The sequence below is a fragment of the Rhipicephalus microplus genome, chromosome 9 (genome assembly GCF_043290135.1).
Source record: "Rhipicephalus microplus isolate Deutch F79 chromosome 9, USDA_Rmic, whole genome shotgun sequence".
Classification (NCBI taxonomy): domain Eukaryota; kingdom Metazoa; phylum Arthropoda; class Arachnida; order Ixodida; family Ixodidae; genus Rhipicephalus; species Rhipicephalus microplus.
In genome coordinates, this window is record NC_134708.1 from 63,013,076 (window position 1) to 63,033,317 (window position 20,242).

The following is a 20,242-nucleotide window of genomic DNA, read 5'->3' on the forward strand; positions in this document are numbered from 1 at the left end:
TTGGGCAGCGGTGGTGGTGGCGCCAGTGGCGCGCCGGTCGCCAGCACCTGCATGGCCCTAAAGTTGGCTTTTCTGAAAATGGACATTTTAACGCGATAGCGTAAGAGAACTTGTGTAGCAGAAATCCCGCCGTCGGCGTCCGCCTCGTTGGTTCTGAGCGAAAAATCATCCGTGAGCGAAAAAGCAAGTTATAGAGATCGCCGCGGCAAGCCGCTACTTGTGCTACTTGTCCACGCGTGCGCGATCGATCACTCAAAAAGCCGCGCATTCGAAGAAAAAAAAAAGTGCTCAAAGTAATGAGGCGCGGATGACGTAGTTTCTTTGCGTCTACCACTCCTCCCTGCTTAGCTTCCAGCGCTTTCGTCGGGACGAGAGAATAGATGCGACAAACCTTTGTAACTCCACTCGAACTGGACGGATTCTTAAAATTCTTGCGGCGTTGAATTCGGGAGGCAATAAGCTCTTCTAGTGAATTCATTCTACGGTTACTTGAAAGAGTGTTTCAGGACCCCTTTAACGCATTTTTTTCGACAGGAGTCACGACGAAAACAAGCCCATTCGGCGATTTGTAGGCGCATTTGCGATGCCTCAAACTACGTCGAAAAAGGCCGGGATAGTATAGCCATCGCCGCTAAAAACACACAGGAACTTTCAAACAGCTCTAAATATGGACAAATATATGTCCATCTAGCGGAAAACATATCATTCCTTTCCAGATGCGTTGATCAAGCGAACAGCAAACGCTAGATAATGTTATGCTGTATGCGAGGCATTGCGAGACCCTTTATGGCCTCCGAGATGGCGAGTGCGCAGTGTGCGTCTTGGGGGCCTTTACATCAAAAACCTGTACCATTCGCGCGCGCGCTGGTACAATATACTGTGTGCGTGCGTGTGTGTGTATGTAACAAAACATATTAATAAGTGTGCGCTTAGCGGTTGAAGGGCACACTAGGGGCTGGATTTCGCTATCGCGTTCAACTCTTAAAGGCGAAACTTAAGAGTCCCCCCCCCCCCCCCTTTTTTTTTTTTTGCGCACGTGAACGCACTTGGCGAATGGGGACGCTAGCGGCGAGTTCTATCAGTGGGGCAGCTCTGCTACCTAAAGGTAGCATATAAAGTAACTCTAGTATCGGTGATCACAGCTGAGGCTGTCCCCAACACTGCAAAAAGTTTTACGCAGCTGGCAAAACCTAACTTGCAGGAGCCCTTGTGACTCGAAGGTAAAATCCATCTTCCTCTTCTTTTCAATCTCAGTTTATGTATTTACGCCCCCCCCCCCCCCCCCTGATTCCCCCTCCGAAAGATTCCTGCAAGTTAGGTTATGCCAGCTGTGTAAAGCTTTTCGCAGGCTTTGTACAGCGTCCATGATCGGCATACTTTTGACAAAGCATGACGCCATGTGAAGTCGTGTTGCGTAGCGTCATGGTCACGTCGCAAATCTTGGCGACTTATGGCGTCATACATGATGACATCATATGGTGATGTCGCCACGTAATGATCATTTCGCATTTCTCGAACGGACGCCGATGGTCAATTTTCGCCTTTTATAAGATATATAAGCCTTTAGCCTTGAAGGTGGCTGGTCAAACGTTTTCATTTTGATGTTTCACACACAATGCAGCGTGTTAACCCTTTGCGACACGGCATCCTCGTTTGGTGACGCTTTCAAATCTGGCGCGCTCAAATGTAATTTCACGCTCAACAATACAGTGCTGCCATCTGGCGAAGGCGTTGCGATTTGTATTGGCCAAGCTAAGTTAAAAATGGATGTCACCTCCTTTTTCGGTGCGGCAAGTAAATGCTCTTTTTTTTTACCTTCCTTTTTGTTTAAAAAGCATTAACATGCGAAATACTTTCTGTCATTTGTTCTGTGAAAGCTAAAGAACAGACAGGCGCCAAATTAGTGTGCACGCAAGCATGTAAAGCTTCAGTCGAGACGTGTTTTAATCGCGTCCTCGTTTGTGGCCACCGTGCATGAAGTGCCCCACGAGACGATACTAGATTTGTTCTCTTCACAACTTTCCGTGGATGAATATGATTAATGAAGGAACAATTTTGCTTGTTCCATATATTGGATGCCATGGAAGAAATCGCGGTAAACTTCCGAATTTATTTGAGTGGTGACGTGTCAGACGGAGTTGTCCGACGACGAATTGAGAGAATGGGCTCACGTCGCATCCGCGAGTTGAAATTTGGGGTTGCTGTTACACTTTTGACTTTGGTTGGTTGGGTTGCTGTTAAATTTTTTTGCTTTTCAGGTTGCCAATGTGGAGGATGAGCTTACAGGTGATTTCAGTTCAGCGTGCTCTGATGAAGAGGCCAGTGGCAACGAGAATGAAAAGCCAGCACCGAAGAAAAAGAAAGAAGCCGTGACATGAAAACAGGACCTTTCACTCCGAAGGACACATATTGTTCCTACAAGCCACATGGTGGGTCGACGCCAGCGAAACCGCTGGAATATTTTCAGCAGTACTTTTCTGATGTTGTGTTCGACGAATTGGCAATTCAGGCGTCGAACTCGACTGTACAAAGAATGAAATTAAGTTTCTTTTTTTTTTTTTTGCATACTAATGTACATGGGTGTCCTAAAGTTCCCTAGAGGCCGTATGTACTGGCAAGCTGGTACAAAGATCCCCGCAATTGCAGACGCAATGGCTGTCAACAGATTTTTTAAGCTTCGCAGTGCACTTCACAAACTCTGATCAAAGTGCATTCCGACAGGAACCGCATGTCAATAAGTTTTGGAAAGTGAGGCCCCTGCTTGACGCTATTAGGGATCGATGCCTGGAACTCGAGGTACGCGAAAACACTAGTATTGACGATCAGATGGTGCCAATCAGCAGAAAGGTGCCTGCAAAACAGGTCATCAAGAGTAAGCCGAACCCTGTGGGGGTAAAAATATTTCTCCAGTGCAGCAGTGATAGTCTTGCACATGACTTCGAAGTCTACCAGGGAAAAGGTAAGGGAATTGACCATGAGTACTCCTTTTGAAATTTGGGCAAAAGCAAATAAATGGCCCGTTAGTCATCTCTCATCTGATATCATTTGTGCTAGCAAACTCGTGGCTGCAGTACCTACGGGATGCAAGTGCTGAAGGGCTTCAGTGCAAGGAAACCAAAGATAAGCTGCAATTTCAGACAGATGTTGCTCTCTCTGTAATTCATTCAAACCAGCCTGTTGAGAAGAAAAAAGGAAGACCCAAGCTTGGAATCTCTGCAGAAGGTACTCAAACATGTGCATAATGCGGCACCTCTTCCAACAATGTCTGTGCGCTTTGACGGGAAGGAACATGGGCCTCAGCATGTTGCATCCGCAAATTCCCAGTGGTGTCTCAAACAAGACTGCACATTCAGGACACGTGTGGGCTGCAGGAAGTGTGGAGTGTTTCTGTGCCTCTCTGCTACATATGACTGCTTCTTCAACTTTCACCAAAAGTAAATTACGCCTGTCATGTGCTTTTTACACACCTTGCTTTAATGCACCAATACGCCGCATAACACTGCACTAAAATGTGCAACCTTTCAAAGAAATAAAAAATGTTCACATTATGGCTTTGGGTTCAATAAGTCACAGCGTCGACAAATGAGGACATGACCTAAATTTTTCATTTTTGATATTACGGTAGGTTTTATTGACCCCAAAGCTACTTGCTTGTGATTTCGAGATTTTTCCGACAACTAAAACATAATGCGTCTGAACGGGTAAAGCGTTCATCGTGAGTTTTGTTACGTTTACTATGCACCACAATCACTTCCGAGTATTGAACTACCAATGCTGATAATATTTCCACGCTTTGTTCTCTCACTTCTAGGCGCTGTGGACACTTCAACGGGGGCCGTTGCCTGAGCACGTTCATACAAGCTTTACAGCTGCCATTCGTCAGTCGCTTCTTGCGGCAACTCGCAAAGCCCCGATGTATACACAATGTTAACCACTGCCACACTTGCGACTTAGAACACTGTGCTGTACATCGCTAGTAACTGCGGTCACTGGACGTATTTCGATTTTCTTGAGACCTGAATTCTGCAGAACGTGACACTGTGCAAAAGTACGAAGAATTTTCAAAGCCGTATTGTGTGTAGAAACATGGTTGACAAAGCAATGGCTCAATTTGACTGCCAGGATCCTGATACTGAGGACTTTTTACATAAAGGTCTGCAAGCCATGTACAAAGAATGGGATGCAGCTCGACTGAAAAGTGCATTGATGAAGTATGGCAGCTGTCTTACATATGAAGAGGAGCTGTCAGATAAGGATGCTGCCAGGCTTCGAAGATTTTTCAACAAGGATTCACCAGTGAGAAATCTTTATATAACAAAGATCTCGCACAGCGCTTTCAGAATTGCTTTCCACGGTCAGGCGGAGTATCCATCGCTGAGAGAAGTTTTCTTCCATCTCATTGATTGTGAAGGTCAGGACTTGGGCATCGATCACTGCAAAGTATTTGAACATGTGCGCTCGTTGGATTTGGCTTGCATCAACATGGGGAACGGATTCGCGAAGGAGATTGCGAGCTACATTCGGGAGACAAAGTCCCTGGAGAAACTGTGGCTCCATCTTTCTTGTGGTGGTGACGAAGGTGTTGCGGCTATCCTCGAAGCCCTGAAGGAAAGCGACACCCTCAAGGAGGTCGCCCTGTTCAACATGGGATCACTGACTGAATCCCTGTTCGGAAATCATGCGCCACCATTATCTCCAAACGCCTTAGCCGGTTTCGCAGAGATGCTGGCGTCCAACTCCTCGCTGGAGCTGGTGGACGTCAGAGACGCCTTTCCCGTCAAAAAGGAGATAGTGTGGTCATTGTTGGCGCAGGAACGTCATGCTGGCGTCTTCAAGAGGATTCTTATCGAGTGGCCCGAGCAGCTCCTCCCTCAACTGACCGAGCTTATCCGCAAGGAAGCATGTTGCCCCAAGTTGCACGTTAGTGTCAGCTTCTTCATCGACAGAGGCATCCTTCAGGAGTTCCTTGATGCCCTAGCAGCCCACAAGTTGCTCCTTGAGCTCCACATTTATCCTCCTGACGAGACTTTCCTACAGTTTGAGCACAAGCTCAACGCACTAGCTGAATGCATCGTTTCAATATTGAAACACACGACAACGCTCCGCGAGCTTTACAACTGCATGCCTGCGGATCACTGCCATCTTGTCAGCATTCTCGATGCCCTGAAAGGGAACCGTTCTGTTACGAGTGTCACAATGGACGCTGAAGTGCTTACGGGCGAAGTTGCGAAGTCGCTGGCCGAGTTGCTGGCTGTGAACAAAACGCTCATTTACGTGTGCATCCTGTATTCCACCGGTGGTTTGCCCGGCCAGGTAAGGGATGTCCTGCAGGCTTTGAGGACAAACTACACTTTGAACACTCTGGACTTTGGACTCCACGCCGACTGCTACCCCTTGATGGGCGAAGTGAAAGCACTTTTGGAGAGGAACGTACGTCTCAAGAATAGGGCTGCGGAGTTTGTGGTTTCAGGCGCTGATGTCAGCGACGAGGAAGGCGTGGACGCCCTGACGAAAGTGCAGGCAAGTGCTGCCCTGGTGGAAAGGGTGCAGGAGCTTACCGGCAAGACAACAGAGGAGGTTTTGCAAGAAATACACTCAGCCTTAGCTCGCTTTCCCGTGTGAATACCGCTACAGTAAAGTGCGTCGGCATATTCAATGTTCCTGCCGCGTTAGGGCTAACCTGCATTTATGGAATTCAAGACTGTTATTTGGTACTACAGCTGTGTTTCTTTTCTTCAAGTGTAGTGATGAAAAATAAGTGTTAGTATGTAATATTTTTTGCTTGTGTGTGTCTGTGGATGTTACAATGTCAATTGTCGAGCTCGTCTGGCACAGTACTTCACTTTCACGTCTGGAAGGTTTCGCTGCGAGAGCAAATAAATGGTTACATCCTTACGAAGTATACGGTCTAGTCGATTCATGGTTAGCTAATGGTAATTGTTTAGATTGCCATGTGTGTTTCTTATTTACAGTTTCTTCTAAGCATCGAGTCTGCTCCCTTCGTCCACGTTGCGACCCCGTGACAATACTCATGCACAGTCACTATCACGTTTACAGCTGCAGAAAGTCTACATATCCCACGAATATAGCCTCTTCCAGAGCAGCAGAATCAACTTCCGTAACCATACTTATTAGACTGAACTATTGTTAAAAGCCCACGCCTGTGGAAATCCCCTTATGGTAGTTATTTTCTTGTGAAGTCGGCGAGCAAATATCTGTTGCATTTTTTTCTTGATGTTATAGTCAACATACCTAGTAATAATATCAAAATATTTAACAATACCGGTTACAGGACTGGCCCTTGAGGAGCTCCTTTTTTGTCTGTTTTATAATTGCCCAATAATAGGCTAATCTCTAAGCAGTAAAGCTTACAGTATTGCTTGAAAATTGCCTAAGCCAAATTTCATTCAGGTCTTTCATTCTAAAGTGACTTATAAGATGCTAGTCTTTAGAGAATGCTATGGCAAATAAATTACCAAGGGAAGGGGGAAGTGATTTTTCAATGAGAGAAAAGAAGATAAAAGTGAGCCCTGTAACTGTCTGCATCTAAGTGCGACACCTCAACAGTGCCTCACGAAGGAAGAGGATAAGGAGAGATTAAAAGTGATAGAGTGAGAAGTAAAAATAGAAAAAGATGGGGACACAGATGAAGCAGTCCGAGGACGGGGAACCACTTGGCGAGAGCTTCACGGCATTAGGAGATGGTGGAGGGCGAGCCGGTCGGCCAGAGCTGCGCTGTCGTTGGAGATCGCGGGGGCACAACCGTTCGAGGAATGCAGCGAGCGAGTCCCAGAGAAATTAGCAAAAGCTAGTGAATACAGAGGAAACGTACAAGACTTGAGAACTGCTTCGTTGTTCATCAAACATTCCATACTCAGGGTGGATCCATGATGTTACTTTAAATTGCTTCAGTTATTCAGAAGGATAAGCTACACGAGAAAGGTTCTACCCAAAGATCGCACTACCATTTACGAGAACAAAAGAAGCGAGCACCCGGAACACGAACCAATTATGGAAAAAGAAGTATTGCATACCAGATACCTCATTCGATGAATGCCCTCGCAGATCACTTGAACTTAAGGCTAGCAGAGGGGTATTTAAAAGCAAAGAACTTGTTACTAACCACTGGTACATATTATTGAAAACTAATTGGCAGAGTTTCATGCCTCGAGCAATTCTTAAATCATCACTCATCAATTTGTGGTTCAACTGTAATAATCTACAGTTTAATCTTGATGCATCTGTGTGCATTTTGTTGTCTTCTGTTTTAATTTTTTTTGTCAATTTCACTTGGTTGTGTATCTCTGCAATAGCGGTGCCTGATTTTGCAAATGTGTTATGTAATACATTTTGTTTGTGTGTGAATTTTTGTTTGTTTGTGTGTGAACAAAGGTATAGTTAATCCACGTTGGTAATTATATTGAAAAGTTGAGTTCTCTCAGCCGTCCAAATGGTACTCCGTGTTCAACACAATCGTATGCTTTTGTTATGTCTGGTTTAACCAGAACTGCATGTGCTTGGCACGGTGTCCGTTGTATCGACACTCTGGGTAATACCGCCTGTTCGTATTGATTACACGTCTGTCTGAAGCCAATTCGATGTGGGCTAAGCATCATGTCTCATCTACAAACTTCATTATACGAACATGTAACGATTTTTCTGTCAACTTTACAATGCAGTTGCCCTAATATCATCTAGGCGTGTTCACCGAAAACAGTACAACTTGCTCTCGGTGATATTGCGGAATTTATTTGCCTATAGAAGAATCGTGCAAGCTTTCAGTGAAAGCAATTGTATTGCGTTGCAGTTGGATCATTCAACAAAGTTGTTACTTCCCGGTTCCTAGGCTGAATAGGTTTCCATTTATGACCAGCGTTATTTGCGGTTTTCATTGCCCCTAAAATCACGTCGTCGGCAACCAGAAACAGCTACAGCTAAAACTCCGACTTGGCACACAGCCCCAATTACGCCACAGTCCCTCACAACTATTCCTTCCTCCATGCCCACAACAATGTTTCACGTGATGTCTGTACAAAAATCTTGTCATTTATTGCACAACGCATGCAATCAACAAGTTAGTCTGAAATTTTATTAATGGTGTCGATGTAAGTAGTTAAAGTTGCCAGAAAGACGCGGCATGACGGTTACTTATTCAGTAACCTGGAATGAGGGGAAATTTTTCTTCGCACAGCAATGAACACTTCAACCGTGCGAGTTGAGCGACTCCCAAAAACTGTACGCGGAGGCGCTGAAAAATCGAATTTTGCGAATGGGTGGCGCTGCCTATCATTGGATGAACAAACTAACAAGTGCTACTTTACGATGCAGAAAACCGCAATCTTGAAGCTAGCGGTGTGTTTGAGCTTGCAGCAAACTTCTTGCAAGCGTTACTCTGGCCATAGATCTGCAATTATTTCTTCACTGCGATCTTTTCTTTTTTATTATTTGTGTTATTTTCTGCAGCGTATCATGGCGCACCACGCCAGAGTTCAGAAGGCGTTTTCACAATAAGATGCAACAATGTTTTTGACCGGGCCACGTAGTTGAAGATCCATAATAGGTTACAACTCACTGCGAGGTATTGACAAAGACGGGAAACACGAAGGCAAGCGCTTGTCTTCATGTGTCCGGTCTTCGCCAATGTCTCAGAGTGCGCAGTAAGCTGTAATGGTTCACAATGAGCACTGGTTCTTGGCACCTGTTCTTGTCCAGCTACCTCGTCTTTGTGTGTCCGTCATTCTTTTTTCTAATTTGACATTCAAATAGTACGACACAAACCATCCCAACAGTCTGTCCTACTTATCTGCTTGTAAGTTGTCAGAAATTTGTGAACCGGGAACCAACATTGGAGGAGCCAACATTTTGGCTGGAATGTCATGTCTTCGTCAAGGACTTGAGGAGTGCAGGCTTAAACGATCTGTTTCCAGCCCTGAGTAAAGTAGGCAAGGTGTGCGCTTTGTGTCGTGTCGGAAGCCGGGGATAGACAAGTATTTAGTCATGTGCACAAATATGCACATAGTTCTATCGACCTGGCAAACGCCACTTCACTCTTTTGTGGCAGTCAATGCATAGGCCAAACGGTGCGTTGCCTAAATGTACACCAAAAGCATGAGTTGTCTCTTGGGGTGCTGCAGTCGCGTATCATTTGACAGCCCAATACAGACCATGTGACTGTCCCCTATACCATAAGAAAACAATAAGATACGCATGAAATAGCCGGAGCCTTATTTATAAGGATCAGTAAAACTTGTGTATCATCCACAAATCATTGTTCTAGATGAAGAACGCAATTATTTATCAGGCAAGACATGATTCATGTTGTTTTCCAGCACATATGCATAGTTTTAGTGATATGTTATCTTTATGCGTTCTCTTATTTTTGAAGATAAATCTGTGAGTTTAGCGTTGTCCTTTCTCTTCTTTCTGTAGTTCCTCTTATTTTGCACCTCTCCATCATCGGCCAACTTTTGAAAAGCGACGATGTCGTTTTATGACATCATCATGTGTGATGTCACAAATGACGTTGCTATTTATATTATTTGAAACGTCACGATGATATCATCACGGGATGATTTTTTCCTGCATCACTCGTGTTCAAGCCACTTACACCATCGATGGTCATATTTCACGTTCGATGAGCCATCTAAGGCTTTTAATCACGTTTAGTTGATTTCATGTCCTAGGATGCATGGCAGGTAAAACCTACATGGAGGAAGAAAACAACAGCAGTGCAAGTCAATTTTAAAGCTTTTTTTTATTTGTTCACTGCTTACAAATGGCCGAGTAAAAGTACACATGCTTAAAAACGCGTAATCAATTAGGAAGAAAACTAAATTCTGTCGAATTCACCGGTTCATCTAAGCATTTTCTTCACTTTCCAACGCGTGGAAAGAACACTTTGCGTTGCCTGGACTAGAGAAACATTGCTGAATGTAACACGTTTCTCCGCTGATAGCGAGTATAACAGTCAAAATACTCTCGTAATATGCCTCTCTTCACTGTACTGAAACGGTGGTATAAACTGGGGGATCGTTGGTACCTGCGTGGTCTCTTTAAAGTTCACTGTACACGTCTTCTGCAGTGATCTGTACTGCAGTGATGCTGGCCATCATCTTGCAAAGGTTGCACATGTTAACAGTACCAGAATTGCTCTGTCGATATCAACACTATAATGCTACACGACATTCGAGCCACTCGTAGCGACAGAGGAATGCGGTTTGACTTACTTGATTGTGCTCATTAAGGACATAATAGTTTGCTGGTCGTATTCATGTTCCTATATAAACACAATGACAGTCAAACAACGATAGTAAAGCTTTAAAATAACGTATTCTGAGCTATGACCCCAACTGCCTCTTCTTCAGCGCGTTCCTGGTCTCCTTGTAGACCCTTGGCAGGGTATGTAGCTCAAAGCATGGATCCACTATTGCTTCTCGAACAAGACTTGCCACGAGCAGTGAAACATAGAGAGGCGTTTTCGTCTTTACCCGCACCTTCTATACTTTTGCATCGACTTCACGATCACCTGCCAACAAATCTGGGCACGGTGACTTCCAGCACCACTGTTCCGGTAAACAAGAAATGCAAAAAGCTGACGGCCGCATTGCACTTGCAAGACATTGACTCGTTAAGGCGTATTACTTCACGTTGTGCGTAGAGAATAACTAACATTTACATCGATAGAAGTATCTGTGCAATCGGTTCATGAACAAAAATAAAAATAGAGGTGAACAGAGTTACTGCATGCCCAGGAAACGTCCCATTCAATAACAATACAGATGTACATCCCAAAAAATTACGGCATTGCTGCTTTATAGTACAGTCCTTCTTGCTATAAGCTTGGTATTCCAACATTCCGCGGAACACTATTAAAAAAAAGCTATCCTTGCATTTGAAGTGTGCAAATAATACTACGAAAAGACAGCACATATATTTTCGAGGATATGTTATCTTTTGCGCTTGAATGACATTGTCACAATGCAACATTTCTGCATTGCATGGAATGTCGTACGCTTTCCGGCCAAACAGTACATTAATATTCAAACCACTCAAAGTTTTAGCACAACAGCAAGGACGGAGAGTTACTCGATGTATTTTCGAGCATTCCACTTATATGAAATGTTTTCTTTCAAGAAGTAAATAGAATAAACAAAAGCTATCTGCTACTCGAGTCCATGTCTGACACATAAAATTATACACAAGCTTTCAATGCGAGAATCGCAAACCCAAAGCTACTATTTCAAGGCCAAAAGAAGGCACAATCCTACAAGTGTGCATGCAGCATCTCACCGTGATTGAGCAGGGTTGTTATATAAAAACCCCTCTGAACAAATCCGGTGCCTGGTGCATCAGTGAAACCTGCTGTCGCTCTTCCGTCAGCATGGTATGATGCCACATGCCCGAAGCGCTGACAATTGACAACCGAATGACGCACCAAATCTTCTCGGAAGTCTGAGCCTATTCTCATCTGCAGTCGGACGGTTTTCTAGCTAAAACTTGGGTAACGCTGATTACAAGCCGTGGCTTCGTGTCAGAGTAATGAGCAACTGCGTCGCAGCGATTTCCTGGATGGCCTGAGCCTCCGGTGAAGGCTGATGGTGTTGGCGTCCCTGTGTGCTTGCGATGGCTTCAGCAGGTGGCCATTGCGGAGATTGTTGGTCACCGGGTCTGTAAAATACAAAACAAAACATATCAGACAGGAGAAACTGAACAATTGAGTCCCTTTAGCATAGGTAAAGGCAGCACCGCAAAAGATGAGAACAAGAAAAAAAACTGGACTTTACAGACAAAACGCACCTAGCAACTGAATTTATTGAATTCAGTGAACACAATAAAGGCAGCAGGACTAAAGCGTATGCAACCACGCAATGTGAGCAGTCAGCGAGGATCTGCATACACAACACTGTCTGGCTTTGAAATAAATCAAGACATTCGCGTCATGGCATGTTGGTCACTATCACATGTTATTGTCATGCATGCATGAACAATCAATACATACTGCTGAAATGTAAATTCTCGTGTACACGATACATATGAGCTGTCATTTATGTTCACCATACACTCATATCATTATCATCATCATCATCAGCCTGACTACGTCCACTGCAGGACAAAGGCCTCTCCCATGTTCCGCCAGTTAACCCGGTCCTGTGCTTGCTGTTGCCAATTTATACCCTCATGTCATGGCACACCTATATTCATAGTGTAGGAGCAGACTACTTATAACGCAACCGCTTATAGTGCAGAACCGGTTACATTGCGGTCTTTTTCGACTCCCGTTTACCCGCTCATAGATTCTCGTGTACACGCACATCGCTTATTGTGCAGTCCCTCAAGATGAAAGACCGATTATAATGCAGCTGGCAAAAAATCTTTGTCGCAAACGCGGTAGCGAGGGCACGTCTGAAAGGAGTCGCGCTGGGTGTGCTACTGGGGAGCAAGCAACGAGGTCATTACGGAGTAGGAGGGGACGCGGAGTGAACAAATAAAGGGTAGAGAGAAGAAAAGGAAAAAGGAAAAGACCCCGGCACACTGCGCGGGCACACCGAGTGAAGGAGGAGGGTGGTTGCCCCGGGGATGGATAAGCCTGTGCACCAGCGACGGTGCTGCTACAATGTACGCGTTGCTGGCGTGACTCCTGCCGCGCACGGCTCAACAGGGTACGTGTAATCGTGTTCTTATCAACTGTGCTTTACAGTTAATTTCTTCTCGGGAAAAGCATCGTGGTTATCGAGCTTGCTACAGCCTACAGATACTGCGCTACTTTGTCCGTAAATTTAAAGCCTTGTACAGCTTTGTGGCGCAAGTTCTTGCCTTTTTGCCGCCAGTGCACGTTCTGACGTAAGCTTAGTGGGCTTTCGTTGTCCTTCATCTCTCAGCCTGCAAACTTCGTATTACGAAGGCTGCTTTTGATTCAGTGCTTGACGGCGATCTTTTGGACGCCGAATCTTCATGTCTCGGGCAAACTTCTCGAGACAACATATTGGACAAACGGCAGGCTAGGCCTGATTGGTGTTAGTTAAATTTCTTTAGTGGTCGCTTGCTGTTTATAGATTGTGGTTTGGTACAGAATCAACGAAGCTCTTTGCGGTGGCTGCACTCGAAGATAAGGGGCACATATACCTAATGAAAACGAGGGTGGCACGAGTAGCACTGAGTAGTGGTTCGTGATTCCTTAAAATCGGGTGTGCTCCCGTAAAATTAAACAAGCGGCATCTTTCAGTGCATCAAATTTCAGACTTTATTTGACATACTTTCTTACTTATGCGCATAATCGAGGTAGTCGAAGAAGTAGTCGGTGAATTTCCGCAATGATTTCATTTGTTTCTACCCCCTCATCTTTTCCCGTTCATTTTGCTGGCAAGGTGTGTTTTTGAAAGTTAATTTTTTTTAACAATTGAAAATTTATATCGTAGTAAGCACTATATATGCATCGCATGCTTCGTTTCTCGGACACATAAGTGTGCGTGCTCAACTAGTTTTGCGCAAGTGCGGTCTTTGAAAAAGGTTGTTTTCATTATAGTGCGGAGATTCGCGACTCCCGCGACTTACGTTATAAGCAGTCTATACTTGCAAAGTTGATGAAACGGCCGTGAGTGCATCAAAACTACCTTCTGTAAATTGTGACATACATGACATGTGAAGTTATTTTCATGTTACCAGCTAGCTGTAAATTATCTTTGTAATAAACATATGTCACACCATGCCAATATCATTACCTGTCCCGTAAACGAAACGGCCACGAGAGCACGAATTCGTATGCGGCAAGATGTATGAATTTGTCTAAAAGGGCTGAAGCTAGCTCATTAAGAAATGCTTCGCATTCAATTTAAGCAGAAGCAGACGGTTCTACTCTTCGTCGTGTTCACAGTATAGTTCGCGGTCGTGTGCTCCTTACCACACATGTGTGAATTCTGAGATACAATCGTGTTTGGATTTGCTGCTCAGCTTCAAGGCCCGAGTGACCTTTTGGCGTGAATTTGGCATCGGTTTTGTTGACTTGTCATAACAGCGGTTCTACTCCATGTACTACAAACCGTCTAGCAGTGAATCACCTAAGGGACAAATAGTGCTGTTCCCTCCCGCGTCAGGACATGCACCAACATAGAATGTCTACGTATTCTGCTCATGTGCGTGCGAACAAGAAGATAGAAGAAATAAGTAGAAGGGCAGGGTAATTAGCCAGGATGCTAACAAAATATCAAATGTTGCAAAGGGGCCAACTATAGAAGCGAATATAATAAAAAAACCCCAGCCAACCAAGAGCGAAGGAGCATAGTACTCAACATGAACAGATCTGTGCTGGCCGCCTCGCTATGAAACCGCATTCAATAAAATTCCCGGTTTTCAACTGCTTCAAATCAATCACCCTTCCCCATGCAGAGCATAACGATGCAGTAAAAGACCTTACGACCTTATACGCCATGTTAATCGCATCGTCAAAAACATCACGCCCGAAGCTAGATTTTGAAGATTTTCCGTTTGAAGGCATTTACACCGGATATATCATCGAAGGTGTGCCCGGATGACAAGTGTGACAATCTAGTCAATGTATTTGGAAAACGAGTACAGTCATCGGGTAGTTTTTTATGGGCTACTCGAGTACGAAACCACGTGACCATAAATTTGAGTGGGAGAACCGTACTTTTGCATATGTCTCCAGTTCTGTCGGACATGGTTGTATTTTGAATTATGCAATCGAACGGCGTCCTCTAGAAAAAAAATCATGGTCACAGTGTTGTACTCACGAAGCCCTTTGGAGTGGGGTCCACGGACGTAGTCATCTACGGGGTTGTTCATCTGATCCAAATACCGCTCGGCCAGGTACCGGAACACTGCAAAGAAAGAAAAAAAAATTCCGTGTTATACGCGCCCATCTGCCACATATCCTAACGGTCTGAATCGTACAAACACGAACAGCAGCTCATTCAACGCATTATGCTGAGCGGTGAACCATCACGTATACGAAGCCTGGCTTCATAAAAGCATAAACAGAGCATATCATGTGACCGGTTAATTGGAGGTGGACAGTTAGATGAGAAGATGAGATCAAAGAGTGATAAAAAGGCAGCAGAAAGAACACGGACGGGTTGACTAGTGGAACATGGAAGAGACCTTAGTCTTGCAGTGGGCGTTGTTAGGCTGATGAAGGTGATGTGACCGGTAAGTGTAAGAGCAGAGCTCTCGAACATTCGACCTGCGGGCTGCGGTATCACTCCACCAGCCCGGCCCACACTTGGCTATGTTCGTCCAACATATTTCTTTAAAACTTTATTGATCATGAAGTACACAGCCGTGACTGCTCACAAGTACTTTCTTTGTGAGACACCGCACGCAGTCACTATGCATTAAAACATAACCGTGGAATGGAAACTATATCAGTATCGGCATCAAGGTTTTCGTCATTCTGGGTCATTATTGATAAGTTTATCAGAACCTAACCTCAAATACCGCTCAGAAATCACCCATATATAATATGCAGGACAGGTCTCCTTTGAAATGGTAACGTTTCACTCTGACCGCTGAGCTCCAACCTACACTGCTGCATAAGGCGCGTTCACACTTGGTCTCGAAGGGAGCGAGGAGAGCGAAACTCGCCGGAAATTCACTCGCCACCTGAGCCACCAGAAAACCACGTCGCGAGGCCAACGCGGAAAAATTAGTCCGAGGCCCATTTTCCCACTACGCTATAGCAAATCGCCATTCCGAGTTTCCGCTTCACGGCTTCAGCTGCGATAGCTTAAACGTAAACAACCGGCCGCAAATTCAAAATGACGACAAAGGCGTCGGCGGTGGCTCGCGTCGACACAATTGTAAAGTACCCGCGCAGACCGACAAACCTCAGGGCCTCGACAAGGTCGCGTTCATCGAGAGCTTGGTTTGGATTACGGTCGCCGATAACACTGGAAGTAGCAGAAGCTGCCGCTGCAGCAAGTCGGTATGCCACAACACGTATCGCTTTTGCACTGCCGGTTGAATCCGTCGCTGCTGGTGTGTCCGCTCGTGTCGTTCCTGCTGGTCTGTCTCCTCAAACAACTTTTGAAAGGTGCAGTTTTATTTCTGGGTTTTGCATGCATAACTAGAATTCGGTACAAAAGTTAATGCTCTGGAAATAGGCACATTAGAATTAATTCTTAAAGTGGCAAGGACAGTGGCACAGAACATAACTGATTTGAATGTTTTAAACGCACGAAGACGTGGTTTTCCGGACACTCTGGCATCGCTTCGATCGTTTTCGCTTCGATCCTCAAGAGTGATTGCGCCAGTATACTGTGGCTGGAACATTAAACATATCTTGACTGTGGCTTGCCAGCTGTGTTGAGCTTAACGCCACTATGCGAGATAAAGACGGCAATGTGGGCGAGTGGTGAGAGTGTAAAATCGATTCTCACGTTTTACACTTGAACCTTCGAAAGACCGTAATACCCATGTTGCAAATAATGAGCAGTTCGTCTGCCATTTCCGAAACAAAGACTCTTTTGTTTTTGTGATGGCATGGCTTCATGTCAACTTTAAACTGACATCACAGTAGATCGATAACAGCAGATGTCAAAATTATTTCCCTTCATGGTCCATAATGAACCTGTGCAGCAATCGTCGCGATATCGATGCCACAACTCACGAAGCTCGCATCAGACCGTGAACGGCTCCCTTTTTTTCCTTGGAATGAAGACATTGCGCTCACGAAAACAAGCAAAAACCGCTCGGAACAAACGTTCATGGACTGTAACATAGATTTGACAGTGGCAGCACCAAGCATGGCTTGGATTCTGAAACTAAAGCTACAGACACTCTAGAAGAGCTTGCTTTTGGGCGAGTTGGTGCCTTAGTTTGCCGAGCATATCGTAACTGGCGCTATACGAGGAACACGAAAAGGGGAGGCGCCCGTCTGTCTCTTTCCTCCCCTCTTTTTCATGTTCCTAGTACAGCGCCAGTTACGAAATGTTCTGCAAACTACAGACACTGTTTACAGTGCAATATAGGCTATATAATATGCCACTTGCAGACGTACGATCAGTGCAAAATATGCTTGCTGTCTAATCATGGAACCTATATACTGGACCTGTTGTAATGTGAAGCGAAGGTGACAAGCCTTTTTTTTTGTGTTTTGTTTCCTCTCAATTCTTGCACTCCAAGGCTTTGCACATAGCGAAAAATCCCGAAATCGCCAGAGCAAACAACTCTTTCACAACAGAACCGCATGAGTATAGTTTCATAAGTGCAAAGAACAGTTTTAGCACTTGCCATTATCTTGTGGTAATCACATGTTACGGCGCGTCCTATAGAGACATAGCTGTAGGCTAGTTATCTCATTGCTTTTACAGCTGTTCAAAGCAACCAATGCTAGTACCACGCACACTTCCTTTTATGTTGTCATCTATAAAGCTGTATTCACACGATGCATGTGATCAGGAACGAATCAATCACGTCACTTGTGACTGGATTCGGATCTTACAGCAGCAAGCATTCACACGACAGGGGAGAATTCAAGCTGCAAGCGAGGATTTCGGCACTGCTTTACGAGGATCCCAACTGTGATTTTGGCCTCTGTCATTTCACGAATCGATCAGCGCAAACTAAAACAGAAATGCGGGAACAGCTGGCGTAGGGTTACGTAGTACAGAATCCGCGCGTTCGAATTGCGGTTTAGTTGATCGTGTAAAAACAGCTTAACTGACCCGTTACACCTATAGATACGGCCTTGCGTGTGCCACGCTGGAATATCGAACATTCCTAATTGTTTTACATTCTTCTGGCAACTTTGAGCATGCGAAGGGAACAGTACACTATGTTCTATAACTAATGCGACCACCCAAAATGATGCTGGAATTTTGGGTGCCACATGTACACAAATGTTGACGTGCCTTACCGCTGATAAGGTTGCCGATGGCCGAAGCTGTGATTGGTGCTGTTAGTGTATTACAGTGCGTGCGTGCATGTAGTTTGTACTGTGGCTTTCCGTTTCATGAGCACAAGTTCTCCCAAATAAAGTTTCGTCTTTGATAGGCCGAGTGCAGGGGTGTAGCCAGGGAGCGGCACACAAAGCCCGTGCCCGTGTCCCCCATCCGAAATTGTTTCCGCATGGCATAGCGAAAATGACCATTTCGAGATAGGTGGCCTTTCCGAAATCAAGAAGGTGCCCCCCCCTCCCCCTCAAAAAACATTTCTGGCTATGCGCCTGGCCGAGAGCCGTCTTCTTCACTGTTTTCTTCAAAGCATGGCGCTTTTAACGCCTGTGGCCACGTTGTGACTGCGTAAACAATGTGCTGCTAAACACAAATACTATCATTTGTCAACAAGGATTTTGCACACTCCAACTACCTGCGTCATGTGTAGATGCTTTGTTGCGTTCATGTCCTGTGTTGTGATTTGTAGAAGACCGCCATAGCTTACCTTCGTTTACGTTGAAGTCCTCCTTGACCGAGGTGCGGTACAACCGGAGCTGCATTCTCCTGGCAAGCTCCTCGGATTCCTCCCTGCATAGAAAAAATATATGTATATATGGTGTATTTTTCTTCAGAGCAGTTTGACAGACTGCTGGATACTTCCAATCGATACAAGATCGATACCAACTGGCACTCTTCTGTTTTCTTCTATTTATATGTCCGAAGGCACACGATTGCATACAAGATTCAGCTGTACATTTATAAATAAATTTTCACACAGGAACAGTCGATAAGGGTAAGACAGTCACGATAGTGAAGTTCATATACCGTTTATATCCTTACCGAACGCGACTATGCAATGTTAGACATCGCTAAGTTATTAAACACACAATGCGCAAGTTCCCAGACCCATTCACTAAAATAATTTCGTACCTAAGTCAGCACCTCCCCCTTCCAGTACATCACTGCAGAAATCATGATATCAGCAGGCTGGTCGTTACTGTGAGTCGCACGCATGTGAAACGCGTTACCAGTAAAAAAACCCTATTGTACCCGCGCTGTTTGGGTGCAAAATGAGTTTAACGAAACTTCGCAGGTCGAAATTATTTTTTTTTGCGGATGACGTAGCCCTTAATCCCTGTAAATCTCGTTAATACCTGTTAGAAGTCATGATGTCATGCCGATTTGGCACTCGATATGCTGACTTTGCCACGCATCTTTCATCCCTGCGTCTTTCACGCCTCCCTCCCACGTCTTCTTTTGCGGTAAAAGTTGTAATCTTATGTGCATATGTCCACGTAAAAATTTTCTTTGAAACATTTCTTTAAAAAGGAAAGAAGGAAGGAAAGAAAGAAAGAACTATACTTACTTGGATACTGTCGCCCTGTCCATGAGATCAATCTTGTTTTGCACCAGCACCATTGGTATAGAGCCGCACTCATGTTCCACCTGCGAGCGACATTTAAAAAAAACAACAAGAAATACGTTTTAGCCCATATTCATATAATTGCATATCTGAATGGCATTTTGGCATCCACGTGAGCCGAATTAATTGTGAAACACGCTTATTTAAATGTCATAAAAATGATAGCAGCGTACGCATGGCTTTAAACAAAACAATTACACGACTTCCCGACAAGCTCATGCGGGAGACACCAAACATTCGTCGCAAGTGATTCCCCGCTGTTATCCTAAGAACAACTAAATAAAGAGATGGCAACGTTTATGTAATCTACTGCTCCGCTATTGGAACGCGCATGTGCACATTTCGTGGCATGATTTCCAATCGCTCACCAAGTCTGGAACGTTAGCAACTCAATACCCCTGACAACTGAGTGTCGTGAAGTATTCAATACGAGTTTCGCGAATGGGTTCCAATCAAAGCAAGCATAATCTCGACAGCCATCGTTGGTAAATCGTTCGGGATGAAACATAGCTGTGGGTTAGCGATCGTGACAGAAAACTGACAGCTTTGCCGCAAAGGCGAATCAACGAACGCGATGGCAACAAATTGGAAGGTCACGCAAAGAATCGCAAGCATATCGAAACGTTCTCCGCGTTTCTCACGCACAAATGACGCACTAAACGTAATCACGTACAGGTAGAGATGAACGCCAATTACTTCTGACAAACGGTACGGAACCTGCAAAACGTGCGTAGCCACGGGATATCTAGCTGTGTCTCCAGAAGCTTTCTCGATGGCTATGTATACTCGTGCACATGTTGTCAAGTGCAGTTCGCGACTGGGGCAGGGATGATTGCACAAAATCAGTTTCACCGAAAAGGTGAAGCAATGAATGTGATAGCGACAAATTGCAATGGTATACGAAGTTAGGCTGGCAGTCAACTCATTCAGA

The 20,242-nt window shown here is 44.8% G+C and overlaps 2 protein-coding genes across 7 annotated transcripts in view; one reads left to right on the forward strand and one right to left on the reverse strand.

Moving 5' to 3' along the window:
* The first annotated feature begins 1,749 nt into the window (after nucleotides 1-1,749).
* LOC142771835 (uncharacterized) lies at nucleotides 1,750-5,895 on the forward strand. 5 transcript variants are annotated; one of them, XM_075873739.1, is made up of 3 exons: nucleotides 1,750-1,785; nucleotides 2,259-2,429; nucleotides 3,812-5,895. In XM_075873739.1, exon 3 carries the CDS (start codon nucleotides 4,087-4,089, stop codon nucleotides 5,620-5,622), a length of 1,536 nt encoding a protein of 511 aa, XP_075729854.1. In that variant the 5' UTR covers nucleotides 1,750-1,785; nucleotides 2,259-2,429; nucleotides 3,812-4,086; the 3' UTR covers nucleotides 5,623-5,895. The 5 variants fall into 5 exon arrangements, with proteins under 5 accessions (XP_075729854.1, XP_075729851.1, XP_075729855.1 ...); XM_075873736.1 differs by having other exon boundaries at nucleotides 1,752-1,794; XM_075873737.1 differs by lacking the exon at nucleotides 1,750-1,785 and adding an exon at nucleotides 1,810-2,197.
* A 3,840-nt stretch (nucleotides 5,896-9,735) lies between these two features.
* Rab23 (RAS oncogene family member Rab23) overlaps nucleotides 9,736-20,242 on the reverse strand; it is a 65,509-nt gene continuing 55,002 nt past the window's right edge. For both annotated transcript variants that reach the window (XM_075873741.1, XM_075873742.1), the window contains exons 3-6: nucleotides 19,255-19,334; nucleotides 18,394-18,476; nucleotides 14,748-14,834; nucleotides 9,736-11,667 (exon numbers count right to left, since the gene is read on the reverse strand). In XM_075873741.1, coding sequence (XP_075729856.1) covers nucleotides 11,531-11,667; nucleotides 14,748-14,834; nucleotides 18,394-18,476; nucleotides 19,255-19,334 — 387 coding nt within the window. In that variant the 3' untranslated portion in view covers nucleotides 9,736-11,530. The remainder of the gene's footprint in view (nucleotides 11,668-14,747; nucleotides 14,835-18,393; nucleotides 18,477-19,254; nucleotides 19,335-20,242) is intronic.

Excerpts from the sequence above, each read along its gene's own strand:
- LOC142771835 (XM_075873739.1), top strand. The coding sequence starts at position 4,087 with ATGGTTGACAAAGCAATGGCTCAATTTGACTGCCAGGATCCTGATACT.